Source organism: Oxyura jamaicensis, chromosome 4 (assembly GCF_011077185.1).
Source record: "Oxyura jamaicensis isolate SHBP4307 breed ruddy duck chromosome 4, BPBGC_Ojam_1.0, whole genome shotgun sequence".
Classification (NCBI taxonomy): domain Eukaryota; kingdom Metazoa; phylum Chordata; class Aves; order Anseriformes; family Anatidae; genus Oxyura; species Oxyura jamaicensis.
Window position 1 is genome coordinate 89,294,537 of NC_048896.1, and position 20,999 is coordinate 89,315,535.

At 43.1% G+C, this 20,999-nt stretch overlaps 1 protein-coding gene across 1 annotated transcript in view; it reads right to left on the reverse strand.

Annotated features, from left to right (window-relative positions):
• The window catches only part of MAEA (macrophage erythroblast attacher, E3 ubiquitin ligase), a 49,483-nt gene extending 28,901 nt beyond the window's left edge, over positions 1-20,582 (reverse strand). Inside the window, exons 1-3 of the mRNA XM_035324838.1 lie at positions 20,428-20,582; positions 4,907-5,089; positions 1,179-1,382 (exon numbers count right to left, since the gene is read on the reverse strand). Of these exons, the coding sequence (XP_035180729.1) occupies positions 1,179-1,382; positions 4,907-5,089; positions 20,428-20,496 (456 nt within the window). The 5' untranslated portion in view covers positions 20,497-20,582. The remainder of the gene's footprint in view (positions 1-1,178; positions 1,383-4,906; positions 5,090-20,427) is intronic.
• Between the last annotated feature and the right edge of the window lie 417 nt (positions 20,583-20,999).

The window sequence follows — 20,999 nt, forward strand, 5'->3', positions numbered from 1 at the left end:
CTGATGCTTCCTCATTGGAATTTACCAACATCACTGCAGTTTGAACAGAATCAGACTGGTAAGGCAGCCAAGGAACAAGAGGGACATGCAGCAGATAATGTTCTTTGTGTAAGACAAAGAACGGATCCTTAGACTGTGATTTGACACCAGGAACTACAATCTCTTCAAGTTTCTCTGAGCTAGTTGAGGTGTTCAGCTATGTCACCTATGAAAGGCAAAATACATAACTCAAGACACCACTATTGCAAACTATCACCACAAAAGCTGGATTTTAACCAGATGAGGTGGATGTCTTCTGGAATCAGGAACATCAAAAGAACTTAAGGTTCAAGAATCACTAAGGATCAAATAGCAAGTGCTACCTGAAAATAAGCAAAACAAGGTTTCTCTAAATAAACAGCAAGTTGTTAAAAGAACAAAACATAACAGTCTTCATGTCATTGTGGCTGTCAGAAGACAACAGCATGGATTCATTACTGCATAAAGAAGCTATGTCAAGGCACATGAACTCCAAACTATTACTGAACAACATATTTCAAATACTGCAGAGGTTATTTATGGGATTAAAGCAGCACCAACTAGATACCAAATGGAAAGGAAAATAATAACCTCAGGATTCTAGATGTTGAAATAAACTAAACAGCATAAATTGAAGACATACTGGCTACTAATAAATCCAAGTTATATCAAGATTTATTTTCCCAAGTGTAAGTCAGCTTTTCTCTCAATGTATTAAATAGTAGGATGATACAATAAAACAGTTGTCCCTGCAACCAGCATATGTCATCCTACTCAATCTGCTCACCTACACAAGTCATCTGAATGTAGCTAGACAGATGGGAAGCTCCACCAACTGCTTAGTCAGCAGCCTGAAGGACTTTAACAAGAAATTCACCGTGACATTTGAGAATAATTTAAAGTTTTTAAAGGGCAAAGAGTTTGTCTAAAAGCATTTCATTTGTGACTAAAAGTTATGCCTTCAATTTTGGCTTATTAAACACAAAAATACAATTTATGTGAAGGAGAACACACGCAGGCCTAAATAGACCAAGATTAATGATAAAGGCATTCTTATGTATAAAAAAGCTGCTATAAGGCTAAAATAGCTAGTTTATATTAGCTAGTGTCACCTTTCCTACCATTTTGTTTTTCCTAAGTTAGTGCACATTGCTACCAACCTCAATACCACTTTGTCTCGCTAGCTTTACAGCCGTATTGTAGTAGCCACAGCGTAAAAGATGTTCCACCATCATACGATCCATACGTTTCTTCTTCCACATGTTTGCAGCCGCTGGCTGGTCACTACTATGTTCTTTCAGATGCTCAATCCTACGTTTGCAAAGTTTTGCGCTCTCATCTTCAGCCTGGATTGACTCAACTGCCTAAAAAGAAATAATTAAATAAAAAAAAAGTTACTACCAATAGTGTTTGTCATTCAGAAAGACATTTCCCATGCTAACGTGGAGGTTTCAGCATGACTGGCCCAGTTTCGAAACACTCTTGCATATTAATAACCAGCAGATTTAGCATAACACAATTACTTATGAGCATATGCACTTCTAACCAATGTTTTTTTTCTGATTAACATTCAGCTGGTCTGAAAAATGCAAGATACCAACTACAGCAGAAACTGCTGGAATGCCCTGCAAAGACATCCATGGAGGTTCACAGTCATCTTGTCCAAACATCTGAAACTCATGAATTTCCACCTCTAACCTATGCATGGCTTCTTCCTCAAGCAGCTGTCCTACTGGATTAGTTCTGCTGGAGAGCGATGCAGAGTAAACCACATTACTTCTAATACACTGGAGCCATTTTAATCAGTCCCTGTAATAATGAAAATTATATAAACATTTGGCCTTTTAGCACCTTTAATTCAAAGGTCTTAGAGTAAGTCTTCTAATCAGCTTTGTTAAAGCTGTACTGTTTTATTTACCTCTACTACTCTGGAAATATGAATCTACTGTTACTTACTTGGGAAAAATAAATTTATCCAGAGGAAAAACGGTTGGACTTGATCTATTGAGAATAGTTTCAGTTGGAAAGCATCTATTCTAACTTTTTAAATTTAAAATCTACATATTGGCATGCCTAGGGCAAAACACATACAACGATATTCCCATAACTTTGTTTAAGAAAAGAAATACTGTGGTCATACTTGTTCTCCTTTAGCCTTAAAGTTACATGGTTGGTTAGTTATGCTGCAAATTTTACCAGGCAATTTTATTACAGCCATATTTGTAATTTAAAGCTAGCTGACTCCATACATGGCACATGAGAGCTGGGAGCCACATTTGACAACGCAACACAAGAAGGCTCGCAGTACTTCTATGCCTCTAAGGTAAAAGCACACCAGAAGATGGAGGCTTACTGCCTTTCCCATCTGTGATATATCACCAGTAGTGCAGCTTCACGTTGGGTTACCTGACTCACGATGACTTTAAACTTGTGTTTGTATACCTGCATGGCTATGACAACGGGGAAAAAAAGGTAGGTTTGTCAATCAGGCACAGACTAAAAAAAGTGGGTAGCTTTTGGCAGCCCACATTGCACTCCATACTGACATGGCTCCCTCCTTAGTACTCAAACTATTCAGGCTGCAGCATCATCCTTAGATAACACCTGCAGCCCCAGAAGTACAGGCTCATTCTACTTGCTTTTACCACATATGTTCATTTACAGACTTCTTATGGAAGAGTTAATATCTGAAAAGCAAGCTGAAATAAAAACCTGTGCAATAAAATGCTGCCAAGCATTTGCCCCCATTAAGCCTGCCTCTGATCTGGCCCTTCATATAAAATTCGACATCTAAACCCCTGATCACTGTACAAGATGTTTTACTGTAATTCATATACAGTTCTGTAGGCTGAGTTATTTTTATTACTAAATTTAGCTTTATTTTGTAACATATGGTTTGGAGATCAGTATTTTGTTTAAGTTATAAACTGAGTCTTTTCCTACTCAGCAAGCAAACACTAACTCGGGCCAAAACACACTCTCACTTTTATTCTGCGGCGTTATCAGATGTGAAGACAACCACAAGAATTATTCTCAACACAAACAGGAGAATTCAAGGCAACCTTCTCATTCCAAAGGGCTCTCTCTATATGGTTTTGTACCTGTATTTATATCCCTCCCCCCTTTGTCCCTTTAATGCATTCAGAAAGGGTACAGATCCTCTTCAAAATCCTCTGCAGCAAGTCTATGTGGAATTGCCCTGCTGGGCATTAATAGAACTTGAGGGAACAAGCCTATTAAAAAGGATACAGAAGGGAAAACACAAAGGCCTAGGTTTCCTCAGGATCATTTTCAGAACCCAAGAAACCTGCTGTGCTAAAAAGCTCTAAGGGAGAGTAAGGTGTTAAATAAAGGGCTCATCTACGTCTACGGCAGTCATCTCAGCAGTTTCTCAGATCCTTGCCTAAACACAGTAGGAAACAGAGATCTCGCTTGGGTCCAACGACACTAAAGAAAACAATTGTTTTGCTCTGGACAGATTACAGAGAAGACCGAGTAAAGAATCTGGAGCAGAGGCAAGACCTTTGTATTTCAGAAAATTTTTACCATTAAACAGATTTATTTATTTTTTGCCCATTGTCCTTGCTGAAAAGATACAAGATTCCCCCCAGTCTTTCAGACAGTCAAAACCAAGTGAGCAATTACACTAAAATGAAGCCTTACACCCAAAACATCCAACGATGTCTTCAGACACACCCCTGCAGTCAGCAAAGATTTAACAAGTAAATAACTTACTCCTCCACATCATTACTATACACCTACAAGTAAAATCTAACACCTCAGAAACAGCAGTAATTTCTTTTTGTAAGTAACAGACAAGTGGAAAAAAAAACCCTCTGAGTCTCACAACCCAAAGATGAAAACAGCGATTAGATTTATGAAGTCTTTTGCAGACCAGGTTTTCAGTGCCGAAGTAACCTGTTCAAGCAGAAAACCCCAAAATCAACATACACGACAGTGTTTTTATGTCACAAACCTCCAAGGTATTTTGACGCTTCACTTAATAGTTTCAAGATTTATATCTGTTGGTTATTTCATTTAAGTTTTAATGAAATGCCTCTGCTACCACTTGTTTTGTCTATTTATTTTTGTAGAAGCACTACTCGAACGCCTGGCAAGAGAGCTATTTTCATTCTTCTGCAAGATTTATTTCAAGTAAGTTTTCTGATGAATCTCAGCATGAATAATATTCTCATCGAAAATAGGGATGCCCTACACTATATTTTGTTTTTAACTCATTCTTAGAAAGATGCTTTAAAGGCATGGAAACTCAGTTGCATTTCAGGTAAGTGTTCCAAGCTTAACCACTCATAGTTACCTTGCTAAAATTTAAAATGCTTTTAATATTACCCAGGAACCTTCCAACTTGCAAGGTAACTGTCTACAAAAAGCGCTCAGTAACAAATCCAAAAAAACTTGCACTTTTTTTTCTGCGAAGAACCCTTACATCACATGCAATTATCTCTACTGGGGTTTACATGTTTTCCAGACTTATCTTCTGCCTCATTCTCCTCAAGCAAGGAACTAAAGCAACCACACAAACATTCCCATTAAATGAGCACGAGTTGATATATATCTATTTATTTTGCTGCCTTTTCTTTTCTGGGGAGAGAGAAATTCATTTTCAGGACTGCAAACACATCAATTTTACCTCTCAGGGTTGTTTTTTTTTCTCCTCCTATTCAGTCATGTACACTAAGACATTTCATAAGCACAGTGAAGCAAGATTCAGCACGTTCTGATGTTCTGCCGTGCATTTTAAGGCCTTTGTTTACAGTGCCATTAATACCTATACCTTGAAAAGAGAATCTAAGCAAACAGCATTGCAGAAAAACACTTTTGTTAACTCTGTAAAGACAAAACAATAATGAGGTAAAACACCACTTACCTTTCGTTTCAGAACGCTGAGTTTTTCAACTACTCCATCCAGGAGACTAACAACTGAATCCACGGCAGGACAACTGCTCAGCGTCTTCTCCAGCTCTGCCACAACCATCGTAACGTGACTTGTCTCTCGATCGATGTTTTTCTGTGCGGCTCGAAACCGTTTGTTCAGCGTTTCATATGGCACCTGAAGGAGCAAAACAACCTAATTAGAATTTCTGTATTAAAGAAAAGGTCTTCTAGAGTTTAGAGAAGCGGATGATTTTATTTGATGCATTTAGAAAAACACCTAGGTTCCAGGACACTGGAGGTCACGAGCTGAACTTGAGTTCCCATATCAAAGCCCTTATTTAAGCTCTCTCAGCAAGGAGACTTCAAAGATTCAAAGGCACTTCAAAGATTATGGAGAACAGTGACAGGAAATAAAAGCTTGTAGATTCTTTTCTGATACCAATTTCACCTATCCTGCCTTGACTTTAGCAAGCACTGATAAAAACAGATCAGGGAGAACAGAAAGCAAAGGCAAATGTGTATTTAAAGGAAAGCTACAACTAAACTACAAGAGATCACCCTTCAGAACATGATTTTGAAGTGTAACTTTCTTTCCTGCAGGAGTTCAGAAAATAAACACAAATTATGTATAAAAAAGCATGTGTTAAGCACGTTGGCTTCTGACAAAGTCATACATAGTACACCAGCAGTAACACAGGAAATTTAATAGGTACCTTACTTGTTTCTTTCCTCAAAGTACTACTTTTAATATTAGCTCTTGGATTACTATAATGGTAAGAGGAATTTCAGGCAAGTTTCCTCTTGGTGAAAAAGCCCATGTTGTATGCCTAAGTTTGATAAATCCCCTTAAAACTCCATCCTTGGCTTGAAGACAAAATGCTCTTGGAGGTCCCGTCCTTTATTTGTCCTATGCTTTTACGAAGCAGCCATACCGAAGCTGCTACTGATGGCCATCACAAACACACACGGGAGTGAGTAGCTTACAGCTTGGTCAAATTTTAGGGTATTAAAGATTTGGACAGAGCTTACAACAAGTATTCAGCTGCTCCCAGCATGTTGCTTCCACAACGGCACCACGACTTGAGACACGAAGCCCTGTTACTTCAGAGCTCCAACGGCAACAGGAGTTTCAGAACTAAACATTCCAGCGCTCTCTGCATAATTCATCTCTATCTTATCTTGAAAAAAAAAATAGCCCAGGAGAAGTTCTTTCAGGTAGTTACTATTGTCTTGATTGCTTTTCCATTGATCAAAGGCGTAATTTAGCAAATGACCAGATTAGATAGCGAGAGTAAAGCAGGAAATGCAGGTCAGCGTTGTGGTTGGTACATACCGTGTATATGTTTGATCACAAATCTTTCAAGTTGATCCTCACTAATCACTTATATCAGGTTTGCCTCCATTTTCTTCCTTCTAACTAGCTGCATGCAAGAAGTGTCCCCAGGGCCCACTCTCTTTCCAGACCCTATTAGAGAGGATCCTACATAACCATCGCAATTTACCATTAGAAACGTGCTGAGAAAGGGTTTAGGTTCAGCATGATGGAGATGAGCCACGATACTGGCTTGCTAACACTCCGCATGTCCTACAACAGGTTGTTCTGATTTGCAGGAGTATTAAAAGTATCCTGGTGAGATATGAAAGGGCTCCTCTTTCTCTAAAAAGACTGAAATGATCTATTTACTGGTTTTTACCATCTCACACTTAAGACCTGAACAAAAGATAGAACGAACCTTTACCACAGGAAGTATGAGGCAAATTAATGTTTTATCTTGATATAAGCTCCTCTGAAACCCCAGCACCACAATCCCTCCCCTCCCCGAACTGAAGCCACAAAATAAAACATCGTGATGGGCTCGTTAATGCCTGCTCGCCTATACAACCACCTGTTATTCCACCTTTAGCCCTTTCTTTCCTTCTCCCTTTCCACACACAAACAAGTAATAGAAGTTTTAGAGCTCCTCCACAGACAGCAGGTGGGGCATAAGGGCACATTATTTTGAATATATTTCATGTTTTGGAGTATGAGATCTTGTTTTAAACTCCACAACTTGATGCCAAACAGCATTAAGACTACTTGGTCCCCCCCCTTTTTTTGCCTTGTTCTTAGTATTTTATAAAAAATGTGTTTTATTCAGTTACCTGTATTTATTGGGCTTAATTTCTTCCAGTACTTTGCTAATCAGCTTTCTGCAGCACACCAAAAAGGTGCTTCAGTCAGCACCCACAGAAGTTACTCTTGATCTGAGGCACCTTTCTTTGACTACCAAAGTGTTTTGTTAAATTCTCAACAAGCAATTGAACTGGACACAGACCTAGTCACTTTGAAAGTCTTACCCTTAATCTCCTTTTTCCTTAGTTTCTTATCGGCACGCAAGAGCAGTAACACTTCCCGTTTCCCATGCCCTGTCTCCGTTGCATGTACGTTTCTGGCACAGTCCCTGGTCCTATGACATTTAGAACAACTGGACTTTCAATTTCAGCTGGCATCCTCATACACCGTTCATATTGTGTCTTGGTACAAAAGGTTTTTGCATCTTGTTTTATTAACTTCCCCTCTAACTCCCAAGACTTTTTAATATCTTACGTGGAAGAGACTAGGAGTTGAAGTGGTTTACTATATCCTCTACAAGTAAAATCAAATATATTGCTAAACAATTTAATGTAACATACCCGGGGGAACGACTTTAAGAGTAAAAGAAAATTTGCACAACTGATAAACTGGTAGTAAATGCTCTTTACCAAAGTTTTTCATGGCTTTCTTGGGTAGTTGTTTCTTACTATAGAGCTTTAGAGCAGAAAGTATTTTGGAGAAGCTCAACGCCAATTTGTCCTAGTCATTAAAGCTTGAAAAGCCACACCACAGCTGCCTTGCACCATGAGTGCACAGGAGGATACAAAGGACAGATGGAAAGTATTAGCAGGAAACACATCTGAACTCGGTGTCACTAAATCAATTCTACATCTTTTCTTCAACTTCCACAGCTGCAAACACACCAACTGAAGCATGCACTGAGCTGGGTACAACTTCAGGCAGATTGCTCTGAAGGTTTAAGTCAGAACAGCCTACACAAGGGTAAAATACAGAGGGAAAGTTCTTTCCAAAATCAATTTTTTTCTTCTCAAGTTTTAAGGACAGTCTGCTTGGCTGGAGACTTCCACGGGTGTTGTGCATGACTGTTTCTAGGTGCTAACTACTAACAGAGAGATAACCACAACTGACTAATCTGATCCAAGTGTTTTTCTCATTTCAGAGTTACTTCACTGCAGTTTTTGTAAGCCAGAAAACTTTGGTGGAGCATGTTTTGGGACAGCACTACCACCTCTAACTCGAGATAAGAATTAGGAGATGATCCTTCTGGGTCTAAAAGCAGCCTTGAGACCTATACCTGGGTTCAGTTGAGTGGAAGGAAAACAGCAGAGCTTAGAATGACAGTAGCAGTTTTTAAGCTTAGACTTAGGAACTCAGCTGTGACGTTAACTGCCTGGCCTTCAGCCCAAACGTGGTCCCCTTCCAGCCCGTGAATGCCAATAAGACTGACTAGTTCCAAAATCATGAAGAACAGCTAAAACTGTTCAAGTTGTGCAATTGTAGATAATATTTTTATAAGCCACTTCAAATCTTCATGATATTTAAGGGTATTTTGAGTTATCTACAGAATACCTTTCCATCAAAATACATCTTGCAGCAAGCCATTCATTTACTAAATGAGACTATTTCCTTGACTTTTTCTAAATACATATTAAAACTAGAAAGAAACAGTATTAAATGCTTGCATATATTCTGTCCCAAGGGTTTGCAAACAGTATACATTTCCCAAGTAGTTATTATCAGACTATAAAAAGAATCAGTACAGAAATAAAAAGTTGAAACAAGCAATTCTCTACACAACATCACACAATGCATATCCACCTTTTGATTCTGCATTAATAGTATAAGATTTTAATGGGATTTTCCACTCTTCTCAACATTTTCTAAATACATCTACATTCACACCTTTAGCACCCCACCTATAAATTGAAAATACAGAAATGGGCTGCCCATAAATGTTTTTACCTCACCGCAAACCTCTCTACAGGCTCAGAGAAAATTGGCTTCAAAAACCATGCCATGAGGAGTTACCATCTTTAGCCATTAACTCTACAGAAAGGGAGCGTAAAATGCAAATCCCCCTTTCCCAAGTTCCTTAATTATTACCGATCAAATCTCACAAAACTCCAGTGTCTCAAAGGCATTGAACACCGGTGGGAGTCAGAGTCACTGCGATGTTTTAGCCCTAACACAAACCCCCACCTTCCATGACAAACACAGTCACTCTCTGTTCTTAAGCACTGGGGTTTCCAAACGTACTTTCTCCCAAGCACAGAACCCTTCAACCAGATGTGAGAAAGAGGAAGATGAATCGTGGCCAGACCTTTGTGGAGGTGTTAACTCATCCTGTCCCAAGGGACAAAGCGTGCTGAGTCACAGCTGGAAATCCAGCACTCATTGCTGGCACGGCCAACACATACACCCATTTTATTCAACCAGAGCTCTAACTAATAAGCAGTTATCATGACAAAAGCTTTATAGACACATCAGCAGCATAAGGAAGATGAAGTCTACAGAACTGGCTGTGTGACCTAGCAACAAAGGACAACAGAAAGCCTCAGCACTAAATGCCGCCTTTGTCTTGACTTGCAAGGGCTTTTCCCAAGCTTTCCAGCTCCTGCACCAAGCAACTGAGTCTGGGGAAGAGGTACTGTTCACAGGAGTCTTAGAGACAGCAGGAGATGACTCTGCAAAGCTGCTGTCATCTCTGAAAGGTCACCATCAACACGAAGAGTCCTCAATGACCAGAAGGGGCAAGCTTATTGCCTCACTTCCAGATGAGAAGCTGGAAGATGAGGAAGACCAGCTTGTAGTTTCCTACATCTCAGCTCTTGGGAAACTTATGAAAAGATTCCAATGGAAGCCATTTCCAAGTTCACAAATGTGACTAGGAACAGCCAGCCTGGATTTGCCATGAGGAAATCATGCTTGGCACTGTCTGCTTTCAGTGATGAAACCACTACTTTTGAATGAAAGCCTGCCCTGGTGGTCTTCATGCCAAGTTTAGTAAGATTGTGGTCTTCCCACAGTACCCTCAGAGCCAGACTGGGGAGATGCAAACCAACTGGGTGGAACACTGCATGGTTTAGGGACTGACTGGACAGCCAGGATCCAAAGAACAATGGTCAGCAATTCAAAATCCACCTGATGGGTAACAAAGACTGCCTGACTCCCAAGGAGCGTGATCAGCTCTCACACAAACGCCTTCAGCAATGCTCTGCAGAATGGGGCTGGATCAGCAAGTTCACAGAGGACAACAAACTCGAAGGGCTTGAAAACGCTGGATGTTAGAGCTGCCACTGAGAATATGCCTGACCAAAGCTGGAGAAATGCACCGAGGACTTCATGAAATTCAATCAAGGCAAAAACCAGAGCCCTGGACCCGGTACAAGACAACTCCAGACACTGGCACAGGCTACAGAGTAACTGGCTAACACCTCCTCTGCAGAAAAAGATGTAGAGGTCCTGATGGACTCCAGGTTGGACTGAAGCGAGCAACAGGCTTGTGGAAATGAATGCTAACCACATACTGGGCTGCATTAGCAAGGCTGGAGGCAGTGGCTTGAGAGAAGTGATTATTCCCTATGCTCAGCACTCAAGCAGACTCACTGGGAACATTACGCCTGGTTTTCAGGCCCTTCCCCACTGCACACAGAGGAGATGAGTCTGGAAGAAGGCCACCAAGATGGTGAACACAGCATCCAAAGAGGCTGAGAGGGGCAGCCGTGCTTCACCTGCAGAAGAGAAGGCTACAGGGAGCTGGGAGCTGATAGCAGCCCTCTGCTACCTAAAGGTGAAGGGCACAGATAAGAGCTAGCCAGACTTTTCTGAGTTACAGAGCAAGGAGGAAGGAGGCATAGCCGACAACTGGCACATAAAGATATGAGTGGCATACCAAGTAAGACCACAAGTCCCTCTGCCACTACCCCTTCCCCTGACAGCATCCAGAAAGGGCATGGCACTTCATGAGGCAAGAACAAGAAGTTACTAATCCCAAACAGTTCATTAGAACTACCTGAGCAGAAGGTAGAGGTTTTATAGTGAGAACATTTCTCATCCACAAACCCTGCTGGTTGTTGTTGACCTGCAGAACTTGAGCAATCCAACGTCCTGTGGTGAGGCATTTCACAGCCTCTTGCATTGTGTGAAGAAACACTTCTGGGTTTTGACTTGTCATCTGCTAGCCTCATCTGAAACCTTTTCATTCTTGTTTTGGAAGAAAAAAAAGGAGCATTCACTGTCTCCACACCTCTCATGTTGCTGTTTGAGATTGAAGAGGCCCTTCATTCTTTGAATACAGCCATTCTGCATCTCTAATCACTCTTGCCCTTTTGTGGACATTTTCCAGTCCTACTACATCCTTTTTCAAGATGAGACAAGAGAGAAAAACAGGCTAACTCATACTGCTCTGGAGAAGATGAAACTCTGGATTTTTACTACCACGCAGTGAGGGTCTCCATTACGCCCTTTCCCAACGCGTGTCTTAACTTGATCAATAGTACCCCGAGTGTTCCCAGAAATCATTCACTATAACCCCAAGATCTCCCTAATGGATAACGATCACTTCAGAGTCAGGTATAAGATCAGGACTCTTTCCTTCCCCTATCATGAACAACTGTATTGCACTACACTTACCTACACTGAATTTCATCTACGATTTTAATACCCCTTAAATCTCTCGTTGGTCTTCAGCAGTGCTTCACACTTGAGTTCAGCCTGTAATACATTAATTACTTTACTATAATCAAGGAAACAAGATCATCTCAGTACTCATTCACTCCTCCAAGCTGGTCGAAAAGCTGAGTATCAGCAGTACTGGCAGAGACCCCAGCAGGATGCTCATGTTAACCTTCTGCCAAACAGCAGCTGGCTAGGAAACCTTGAGTTTTAGCTCCTGTCTTTCCCCCACTTACCCACCCACATAAGAACTTCCCTCTTTCTTCCTTCAAGAGTTCCTGGTAAGGGATAATTCCAAAAAGCAATCAGTAATACTAACAGATTAACCATGTGTCATTGCTTCCCCCCCTTTAAAAAACATAAATAAATCACTGAAGTCCGGTGCCTCTGGATGGTCTGACTCTCCTTTTGAAGCCCTATGAAGTAATGTACTTCATTACATATTTGATTAGGCAGGATAGTGTATGTGCATCAATAAACCTTTGGTTGTAAAGGAAAATCAATTACATGTACTGAGCACCTCACCAGAATTTTACTTAAGGAAGCACAAGCACCGAAACAAATGCTTCTACTTCTTCCTTCATTGCTATCCTAAAAAAAAATTCCTCAGACTACTTCTGGAAAAAGTGTATTGACCAGCCTTTATCACAATTTCCAGAAATAAAAATCCAGAAGAAAATATACCAGAATTTCCAGAAAACCATGGACACATGAAGAAAGGATTCTCCCCAGGGGAAATAAGCTTATTTACAGAAACTGTTACATCCTTTCTGTTCCTTTAGAATGTAGGATGTTGAACCAGAGCATAATGTTACTGCATGAAATGTCAAACACCAGCCTGATGTTGCCCCCAAGTTTTCCCAGCTGGCCTACATTAATACTGAAAGATTAAATTGCACATGTTCCTTTCCTAGCTAATGTTTTGTGAAAAACCTAAGTTAGAGCAAAAAGGAGTCTTTATCATCCCACAAGTCTTACACCACCAGTCCTTTGGCACACCAGTTCCCAAACTGATCAGGTCCCACCCCACAATACAGACCAGACTCCTCCTTCACTTATGCAGATTGAAGCTTCAAGAGCTCCAAATAAAAGCAGAAAGTAAAGCCCAACCAATCTCCATCTGACCAGAACACTAAAAACCAACTCTGTCCCACGGTGATTGCATATAGGAAGCTACTTCAATCGCAGCAGAAAAAACACTTTGCATAGCTACCATTCAGCTATTGGAAATGACAGAGCAAGAGTGATAGATACTTCAAAAAAAGTCATCACAATGGAGGAAGAACTATGTGGTGGTACTTCCAAATGACAGTAAGCCCCATTAATCATTTCCCAGCCTCTGGCCAACTGGAGTTCTCAAAGGTTTATTTTCTAAAAGCCATTCTTCACCAAAAAAAGAGCATAGATAAACATAATTTACATAGGTCTAAATCTTTGTAAAAGAACATCCAATTTTCCCCTGGATTTGGTGAAAAGAAGTTACTCAGGTGCAACTTGACCACAGTACCCACTCACAGGCAGGGGACTGATAACTATAAATCTTGACTTCATGGACATCTGTATGAATCATCCTTCCTTACCATTACAGTCCCACAGCTGGATGCAGATGTAACTCCTTGCCATGAAGCGTCCAACTGTTTAGAGACAAAAATATCTATACTGTCTGTCCTTTCAAGTGAACCCAGTCTTGGGCACGAGGGAATTCAAAATGGATTTTTAAGTCTTACCAGGTACATGAAGTCAGTTAATTGGTGGGAGGGGGAGAAAAAGTATTTAATAAAAATAAAATAAGAGTCCTACCAGATTAGGTGGGGGAAAACATTACAGAACTGTGCTCTCTTTTCAAGGGAGAGGAAAACAATGTGCTTTCTCTCACTTGTCTTAGCTTACAAGACCTGCAAAGCACTCGAGAGTTGTACGAATCTACACATTTCCAAGTTAATCCAATAGAAGCCTTTCTGAGGATAAAAGAGCTTTGTCCAATACTGTATATTGTGCCCTTACATGACATTAAGCTTAGCCATAGCTAGATAGGGAAAAGAAAGGAAGAGTGATGAAGCTCTCAAACCACGAAAACAAACAAACAAACCACAGAAGCAAAGAGAACTTAGTCCTACTTTATGCAAGGGGAAGAGGAAGTATGAGAATATAGAAAAAAAAAAAGAAACCTCTCCTAAATAGTTTGAAAATAGACGGCATCGTAAGAACAGGTAAACTGCGCAAGAAAACACCTTTGAGCATTCAGCTGCATCTTTGAGACCCTATTAGGTCACCATGCTTACCTACAACTAAACTGAAAAAGTCCAGGACAACTATTACAAATGATGCCAGGTGAAAAATGACAGTACAATAAGCCTGCGATTTCCCCCCCAAGCCAATAAAAATCAGCATTTCTACGCAGAATTACTAAAATGCTGAACATTTATACTTCTTCCTCTAACTCGTGGATTGTTTTAGAGCTGAGATGGCATCACTATTTCTCATCATCACTTATTCACAGAATGGATTCTTCTGATTCATAGCTCTTATCAGTCCCTTGTAGTAATATTTTTTCCTTGTTCTAGGCAAAATTGGAAAAGGAAGAGAAAATTAAAAGAAAGGAGAAGTAGTGTATATATGAAAGGAGAGGCTTAGAATAATGGTTAGATTTAGGTTTAATTAGATACAAGCATGAATATGAATCCTTGAAGAGACAGATCAAAACAAAAAAAAATAATTGCATGAGCCTAAATGCAGTTGTAGATCACTTTTTTTTTTTTTTTAGTATTATTTTTTTTAAACAGTTTAAGTTTCCAACAACTTAGCCTAGTGTTTTACAAAGCCACTATGTGGGTATACAGAAACGGCTCACATCCTCGTGTGAGCAGGTTGACGGCCATTTCAGAGTCCTGCCTAGAGCCACACTAAGGGCATCACAGACCGGTCGCTCTCATGACACATGTTGACAGCTGCCACCTTGGCCTCACACCTTGTTTAGATCCTTTATTCTCCAGATATTTCTTCGTTTCAATCACAGTATCACCTCTTTAAATAATAGCAGTTGTCGCTGTCCTCCTGTGTGTGTGCACCACCATGCTACTGGCTGGAGCTTTAAGGCGAGGGATCCTATTTCTGCTCCGATTGCTCCCAAAATAACTGGTTCCAGCTCAAGTGACAGCATTGCACCCAACCCACAATTAAGAATTATTGGTTCAGTAGATCTGTATCAGGAAATATGAACGACCAAAGTTCTTCTCCATATATTATCTGTATTACTTTAGTTCTTGTTGCAGCGTACAACCCAAGGCAATCCACAGAAGGGTCGAAACCAAAACCGAAGTAAATCAAGAGCAGACTATGAATCGGTTAAATCATCGGTACCATAATAAAGATAACCCGACAGTCTAACCCTGCTTTATTTAAATGAGCAATAACGTAAATTAGATTGGATTAGGTAAGCATCCATACAGCATATTTCACATTCTGTGTCAGCAAATACAGCCTGAAGATGTGCTACGTGGAAGTAAACTATGGGAGGCCAAGCACACCATGATGGTAGCTTCGTAATTTCACAAAGACTGATGGCACCGGACGGTCCGTAACATCCTGTAAGAGCTCCACTCCTACCACCGTACATTTTCCTCTTACTATGATAGCTTCAAACATTTGCTAGCTCATCTTCACTACTGTTTTCCAGCTTCTGAAAGCATTCACTGTTCAAAGACCCACGGATTTCACAGATATTCTCGCTTTACATCAACATTTGAAGACCCCAACATGTTAGCTACCATACAAACATTAGTTCTGCTTCTAAAACTTACACAAACAAAACTCGTAAGATCACAGGGCGCTGTCCTGTGAAAACACTACAAATCAAGTATGCGGCAACTGTGAACTGCAGCATCAGATTAGAATTCACATTGACGATACTAACAGGAGGTCTTCTGCAAAATGTTTGCGAGGATTTTCCTTGAAGTATTATCAGTACACTATTGTGCCTCCAGGAAAAAAATCAAGCAACACTTCTAGCTCATGGCCTAGACTGCTACTTACTGCATTTTACTGTTTTCTTCCTTCATTAATCACTTGCAAATGTAGTTTATAAGCTGAGGGCAGGGGTGGGAAAGAGACCAATTCCCACAGGAGCCAACTCCTACTTTAGCTGCCTTCCGATGTTAAGCTTCCTCCGAAGTCCCAGAGTTTCAGACTTCTCATTGACCGGAGGCACGTGGAGCCCAGTGCAGGAGAACAGCACACACAAGATGTCACGCTTGTTTGCTGGCATGCTCCTGGTGTGTCGAAACAGGAAGTGCATTATTCAGCAACATGCGAATGCTTGGTATGGACGGTTAATGCACGCTACGTGAGTCAGAGCACCCAGCCTGAAGACTGATTCAGTGTGAGATACAAGTGTTCACGCTGAGTTAGTACAGAGGTGGTGACTTACTGCTACAGCCAGCTTCAACTTCCCACCTGAGAAGTGTTCACTTTTTTATGCACCGCTATATTGAAAGGGCACTGGGTGTTGGAGTTGTATTACTTCTGTCCTCTTGTTCCACCTACACCACTCTCACTGAACAACTTCTGCTGTTGTACGTTCAAAGCTTCGATATTACGAGCTGTTGAATACTTCTGTCAAAGAACAAAGCCACGTTTAAAAACAACAAATTCCAGTCCAGCTTATGAAGGCAGGAAAAAGATGTAGCGTGACCGATTACGCAAAAATGAATCTTGCACCTTCTCTGCTCCTGCAGGAAGAGGTCGACACGAAAAGTTTGCCAGTCCTCACTACTGACCTAGACGATGGTTCAGAGCACACCTCCAAAGTCTGTGACACAAAACTTAAAGGAGTTAATAGGTGAAATGGTTATGCTGCCATTCAGAGGGACCTCAACAGGCTGGGGAAGTGAGCAAACACAAACATCATGAGTTTGAGGGAAATGCCAAATCCTGCACTTTGTGAAGGAACAACCACATGTTGGTTAAACGTGGTGGAAAGCAGCTTGGCAGAAGAGAATCTGGGGAGCCTGGTGGACAAACTGACCACGAGACAACAGTAAATCCTTGCAGCAAGAGCACCCAGGTTGTGTTAGGAAGATTGTGGCCAGCAGGCCGTTGAGAAAGGTGAGCCTTCCCCTCTGCTCAGCACGAGGGCAACTCCTCCGCAGTGCTGTGCCTGCTGCTGGGCCTCCAGTATGGACATGGACGCACCGCAGTGAGTCAGGCCACAGAGAACCCCAAGAGGCTGGAGCATCTGACATATGAAGAGAGGATGAGAAAGCTGGTATTGGTTAGCCTTGAGAAGAAAAGGCTCAGAGGGGAATCTTATCTGTATGTATAAATACCTGATGGGGAAAGAAGGCAGAGCCTGACTACTCTCAGCAGTGGCCAGAGAAGGGACAAGAGGTAACGGGCACAAACTGAAATACAGAAAAATTCCATGTGAACAAAGGTTTTTGTTTTTAAGCCATGACAGGGTCAAACACTGGAACAGGTTTGCCCAGAGAAGCTGCAGTCTCCACCTTGGAGATATTCAAGGCCACACCAGATACGGTCCCGAGTGACCCATTCCAGCTGAGCCTGACACATACAGAGGATGCTGGAGTCACCTCTTCAAAGACCCTTTCCAACCACAGTTACTCTGCAAGCCTGCGAACCCAGGACAGAAACAGCATGTACTTCGTAATCCTGTTCTGCTATCTGTCCCCCTGCTTAGCAATCAGATAAACACAGTATTTCCATGAGAAATTCACATCTTATTAAGTCTGCTGCCAGAATTCCCCTGCCACAGCTGCCAACAAAAGAACCCAATCAGCAGCACTGAGACGATGCTCAAGTATTCTGCGCTTCCACAGCTCTCATTTTGATCTTTTTCTTGAAGCAGTTACAGCACAGCTAACCCTAAACTGCTGCCAACAAACAGCCCAGATAAAAAAAAATTGACACGTGATCATCCCTTTCTTTCGGGTCTTCCATCGTGCAGTTTTGGGGTCTTACTGCACTCCATTTGCTGGTTTGGTCTGACAATTATTCACACTTCTAAGGATACGAACGCATTATCTGGTTTCCTGTCATCACTTGTTTATTAGTTTCAGCAAAGAACTACGGTAACAGTGTTCGCATTCATTCCTTTTCTAAATTGCCGGCTTTCACATTATATCCTCTCAGAGGAGGCTAGCGTAGTTCTCTAGGAGCAGGCTCCCCCTCCCACCCCCCTCACAATGCCACAGCACTTTGAAGGAAGAATAGCTGGCAACCTCCTCGTCCTTGACAAGGGAGATGTGGGGGAAATATTCAAACATTATTTTGTACACTTAAATAGCTTGCCTAGATTCATCTGAAGAAGCCAATTTATTTCTCCTGAGCTGAACCGCTGAAGAACAGCTGAAGCGTTTCCACTTCTGCAGCAACCACAATTTAGCCATGGCAAAGGGATTTCCCTTTGCAGTTTTAAGCACTCTTTCACATGAAAGGCACTCTGGAGAACGTGCTGTAAATGCAGAGCTATTACACAACCATCATCTAGTGATGCTGGCATGAGGAAGCTAGAGGGAGGAAACAGGAAAGATATAAATACAAGTCTACAATCTTTCGTATTTCACTTACATCAGGGAAAATCACCAGCGTCCAGAGCTCCAAGAAAAATATCTGAGCCACTGTGTTGGTGACCGTAATTAAAAAAAAAAAGGTACGTATTCATTTCACATCACTGGAAATAAAAATTCACAGAGGCTCAGTCCTACAGAAACTTTTAGGCACCTAGCTCCTCCTGAACAAAATGGAATTTGGGATCAACGTACTTCAGTAGACTTTAGCCTGTAACGCTCATTTCTCCCTGCTGCTTTTTCACCTCCGCCACTAAAATACCTAGATACATGACTCACCGTTAATAACACTTAAGAGGACATATTCAAGGGATTTCAGAAGACACTATTCTCGCAGATTTCTTTAAAAACCATGAAAAACGTTACTAAAGATTACAGAAACAACCCAGAAGTTGAATGGGTGCTGGGAAGAATCAACAAACATCAGCTTTTCTAGGAAAGAAAAGTTTCAGTGCAAGGGTGTCTCACCCTTCTACTATTCAGCCTCCCCACATTACAAACAACATTCCATTCTCTGATGTATATTTTTGTTAAGATTTCTTTTCGGGGGGAAAGCATGCTTGGGGAAACGTAAGAATTAGTCCAAAATATTAGCCAGCTTTTAAATGGCTGGCACCTTGACAACTCATCTTAAGTCATAACCAAGAAAACAAGAACTCGCTGATCCTCACTGCCAGTAATTTTTCAGGAATGTAACAAGAAAAGCTGTGATAACAACTGGAACACATCTGAAACGCGGCCATAAAACGATCTTAACTTTAAAGGCCTTCACATTGTTCTGGCCGTGGAAGGTGCTACAGTGGTCTCTAAACCTAATTTAAATCTTAAGTCTGACAGTGTCAGCTTTAAGGAACAACAGAAAGAAGCCTTCACGTGAGAAAACGAGAATCGAGATTTTGTCGTTGTCCTGCTTCTTGGAACTAAGTAGAAAGCCAGGAGGGTGGAGAATGAGGACATGCACAGGAAGAACATGGCTAAAAAGCCTGCAAAACAAACACTGCAGAAAGCACACAGCACTTACTGTGTGAAAGTGCAGCATGAGCTCAGCATAACAAAGTTTAGTCTGCAAAGCACCTTCTATGCATGAAAAAAAAGCGTTGATATGCCAACCTGGGAGATGCTTAAATAAGCATTTTGCAGTACAGAGCCTTCTCCTAGCTCCCTCCCACAGCCAGAGCTATTAATTTGGTAGACCTCCAGCACAGACGACACCAGACTTCAAACAAAGGTTTCCATTGATTCCTGCGAGCATCTTCCTTCCAGTTCGACAGTTCTCGGAGGCGATGACCTTAGCGCTCAGCACCGAGTCCTTCATTCGCCTCACAACACCTAGGGAGAGCCGGGGAGCAGCCAGGGGAACCTACCGGCCCTCGGATGTTGCTCAGCACCTCAAGGAACCCTCCGAGCTCTCAGATCCTCGCTCCCTGTGCTCAGCCGCCTCCCCAGGCCTGCAGCACGTCCGTCCCTTTTTGTCTTTCAGCTCATCCCCACCTTCGGGGAGCCGAGGAGCCAAGGATCCATCTTCCCCCCCCCCCCCCAACCCCAAAGCAGCACGCCCTCTCCCGCCGCCCTCCCTCCCTCGCTCCCCCCCCGTCCCCAGCAGCCTCCCCAGCCCAACCGCACCCCCTCGGTCCCCCCAGATAAACCCCACAGCGCCCAGATTTCCCCCCACAGACCCCAACGGCCTCCCGGGGGGCTCCCGGCGCCCATTTTGTCCCCGCCGTCACTCGGGGGGACGGGGACGGGACACGGGGAGGGGACTGGGGGGAGGATGGGGACAATTTGGGGGACACGGAGAAGGATAGGGACAAGGGGGGGGAACACCGGAGGACCTCTCCCGTCCCCTGGGAGCTCTCGGGGAGGGCTGAATATTCCGGGCACGTCCCTCAGCCCCGCCGCAGGGGGAGGGGACGGGGAGAAGCGGCGGTGGCAGCGAGCTGGAGGCCGACGGAGGCCGGGGCTGAGGCTGGAGCCGAGGCTGGAGCCTCCCTGCCTCCCCCCCGGGGGTTCTGTGAGGAGATGTAGGGGAGGGGGGGGCACCGCCGTTCGCCTGGAGCCTTCCTCTGCCCCCTCACAGCCGCTCCAACCGGGCAAGCTTCGCCCTCCCCTTCTTAACTAAGGGAAGGAGGAGGAAGAAAGGGGGGGAGGCCGGCCACCCACCTTGAGAGTGGGGTACTCCTGCACCTTCAAAGTCATTGAGAGCTGAGCAGCTGATTCCTGCACCGCCATCTTGGAGCAGGCACCAGCCGCCCCCTCCTCCTCCTCCTCCTCCCTCCCGCCCGCCTCCCCCCGGCGCGCGGAGCATGCCGGGTAACAGCGGCCGCCCGCCGCCCCCTCCCGCACGGGAGAGACGAACCAACGCCGATCCCCCCCCCCTCCTCCCGCACCCCCCCCCCACAGCCGCGGTGAGGTGGTACGCTCCGCTGGGAGGGGTGGAGAGAGGAGGCGGAGTGGGGAGAGCCAATGGGGGCGGGCCTTTCGGATGCTCGTTGGCGCCGCCTTCCGGGATGAGAAAGCGCGGCTGGTTGGGTGGCGTTGTGGAAGAGGGCGGGGCTGCGCGGAAACGCGGACAAATCAAATGTCTGAGATGAGGGTTACGGCACTAGGATAGGCGGGATTTTGGGCGGTGACGGACAGCGAGCTGCCCAATCGGAATAAGCAGTGCGCACTCCCCACCCAACCAGAATAAGCCGTGGAAAGGAGAGGGCGGCGCCTAAAAGTAAATTTTCCTG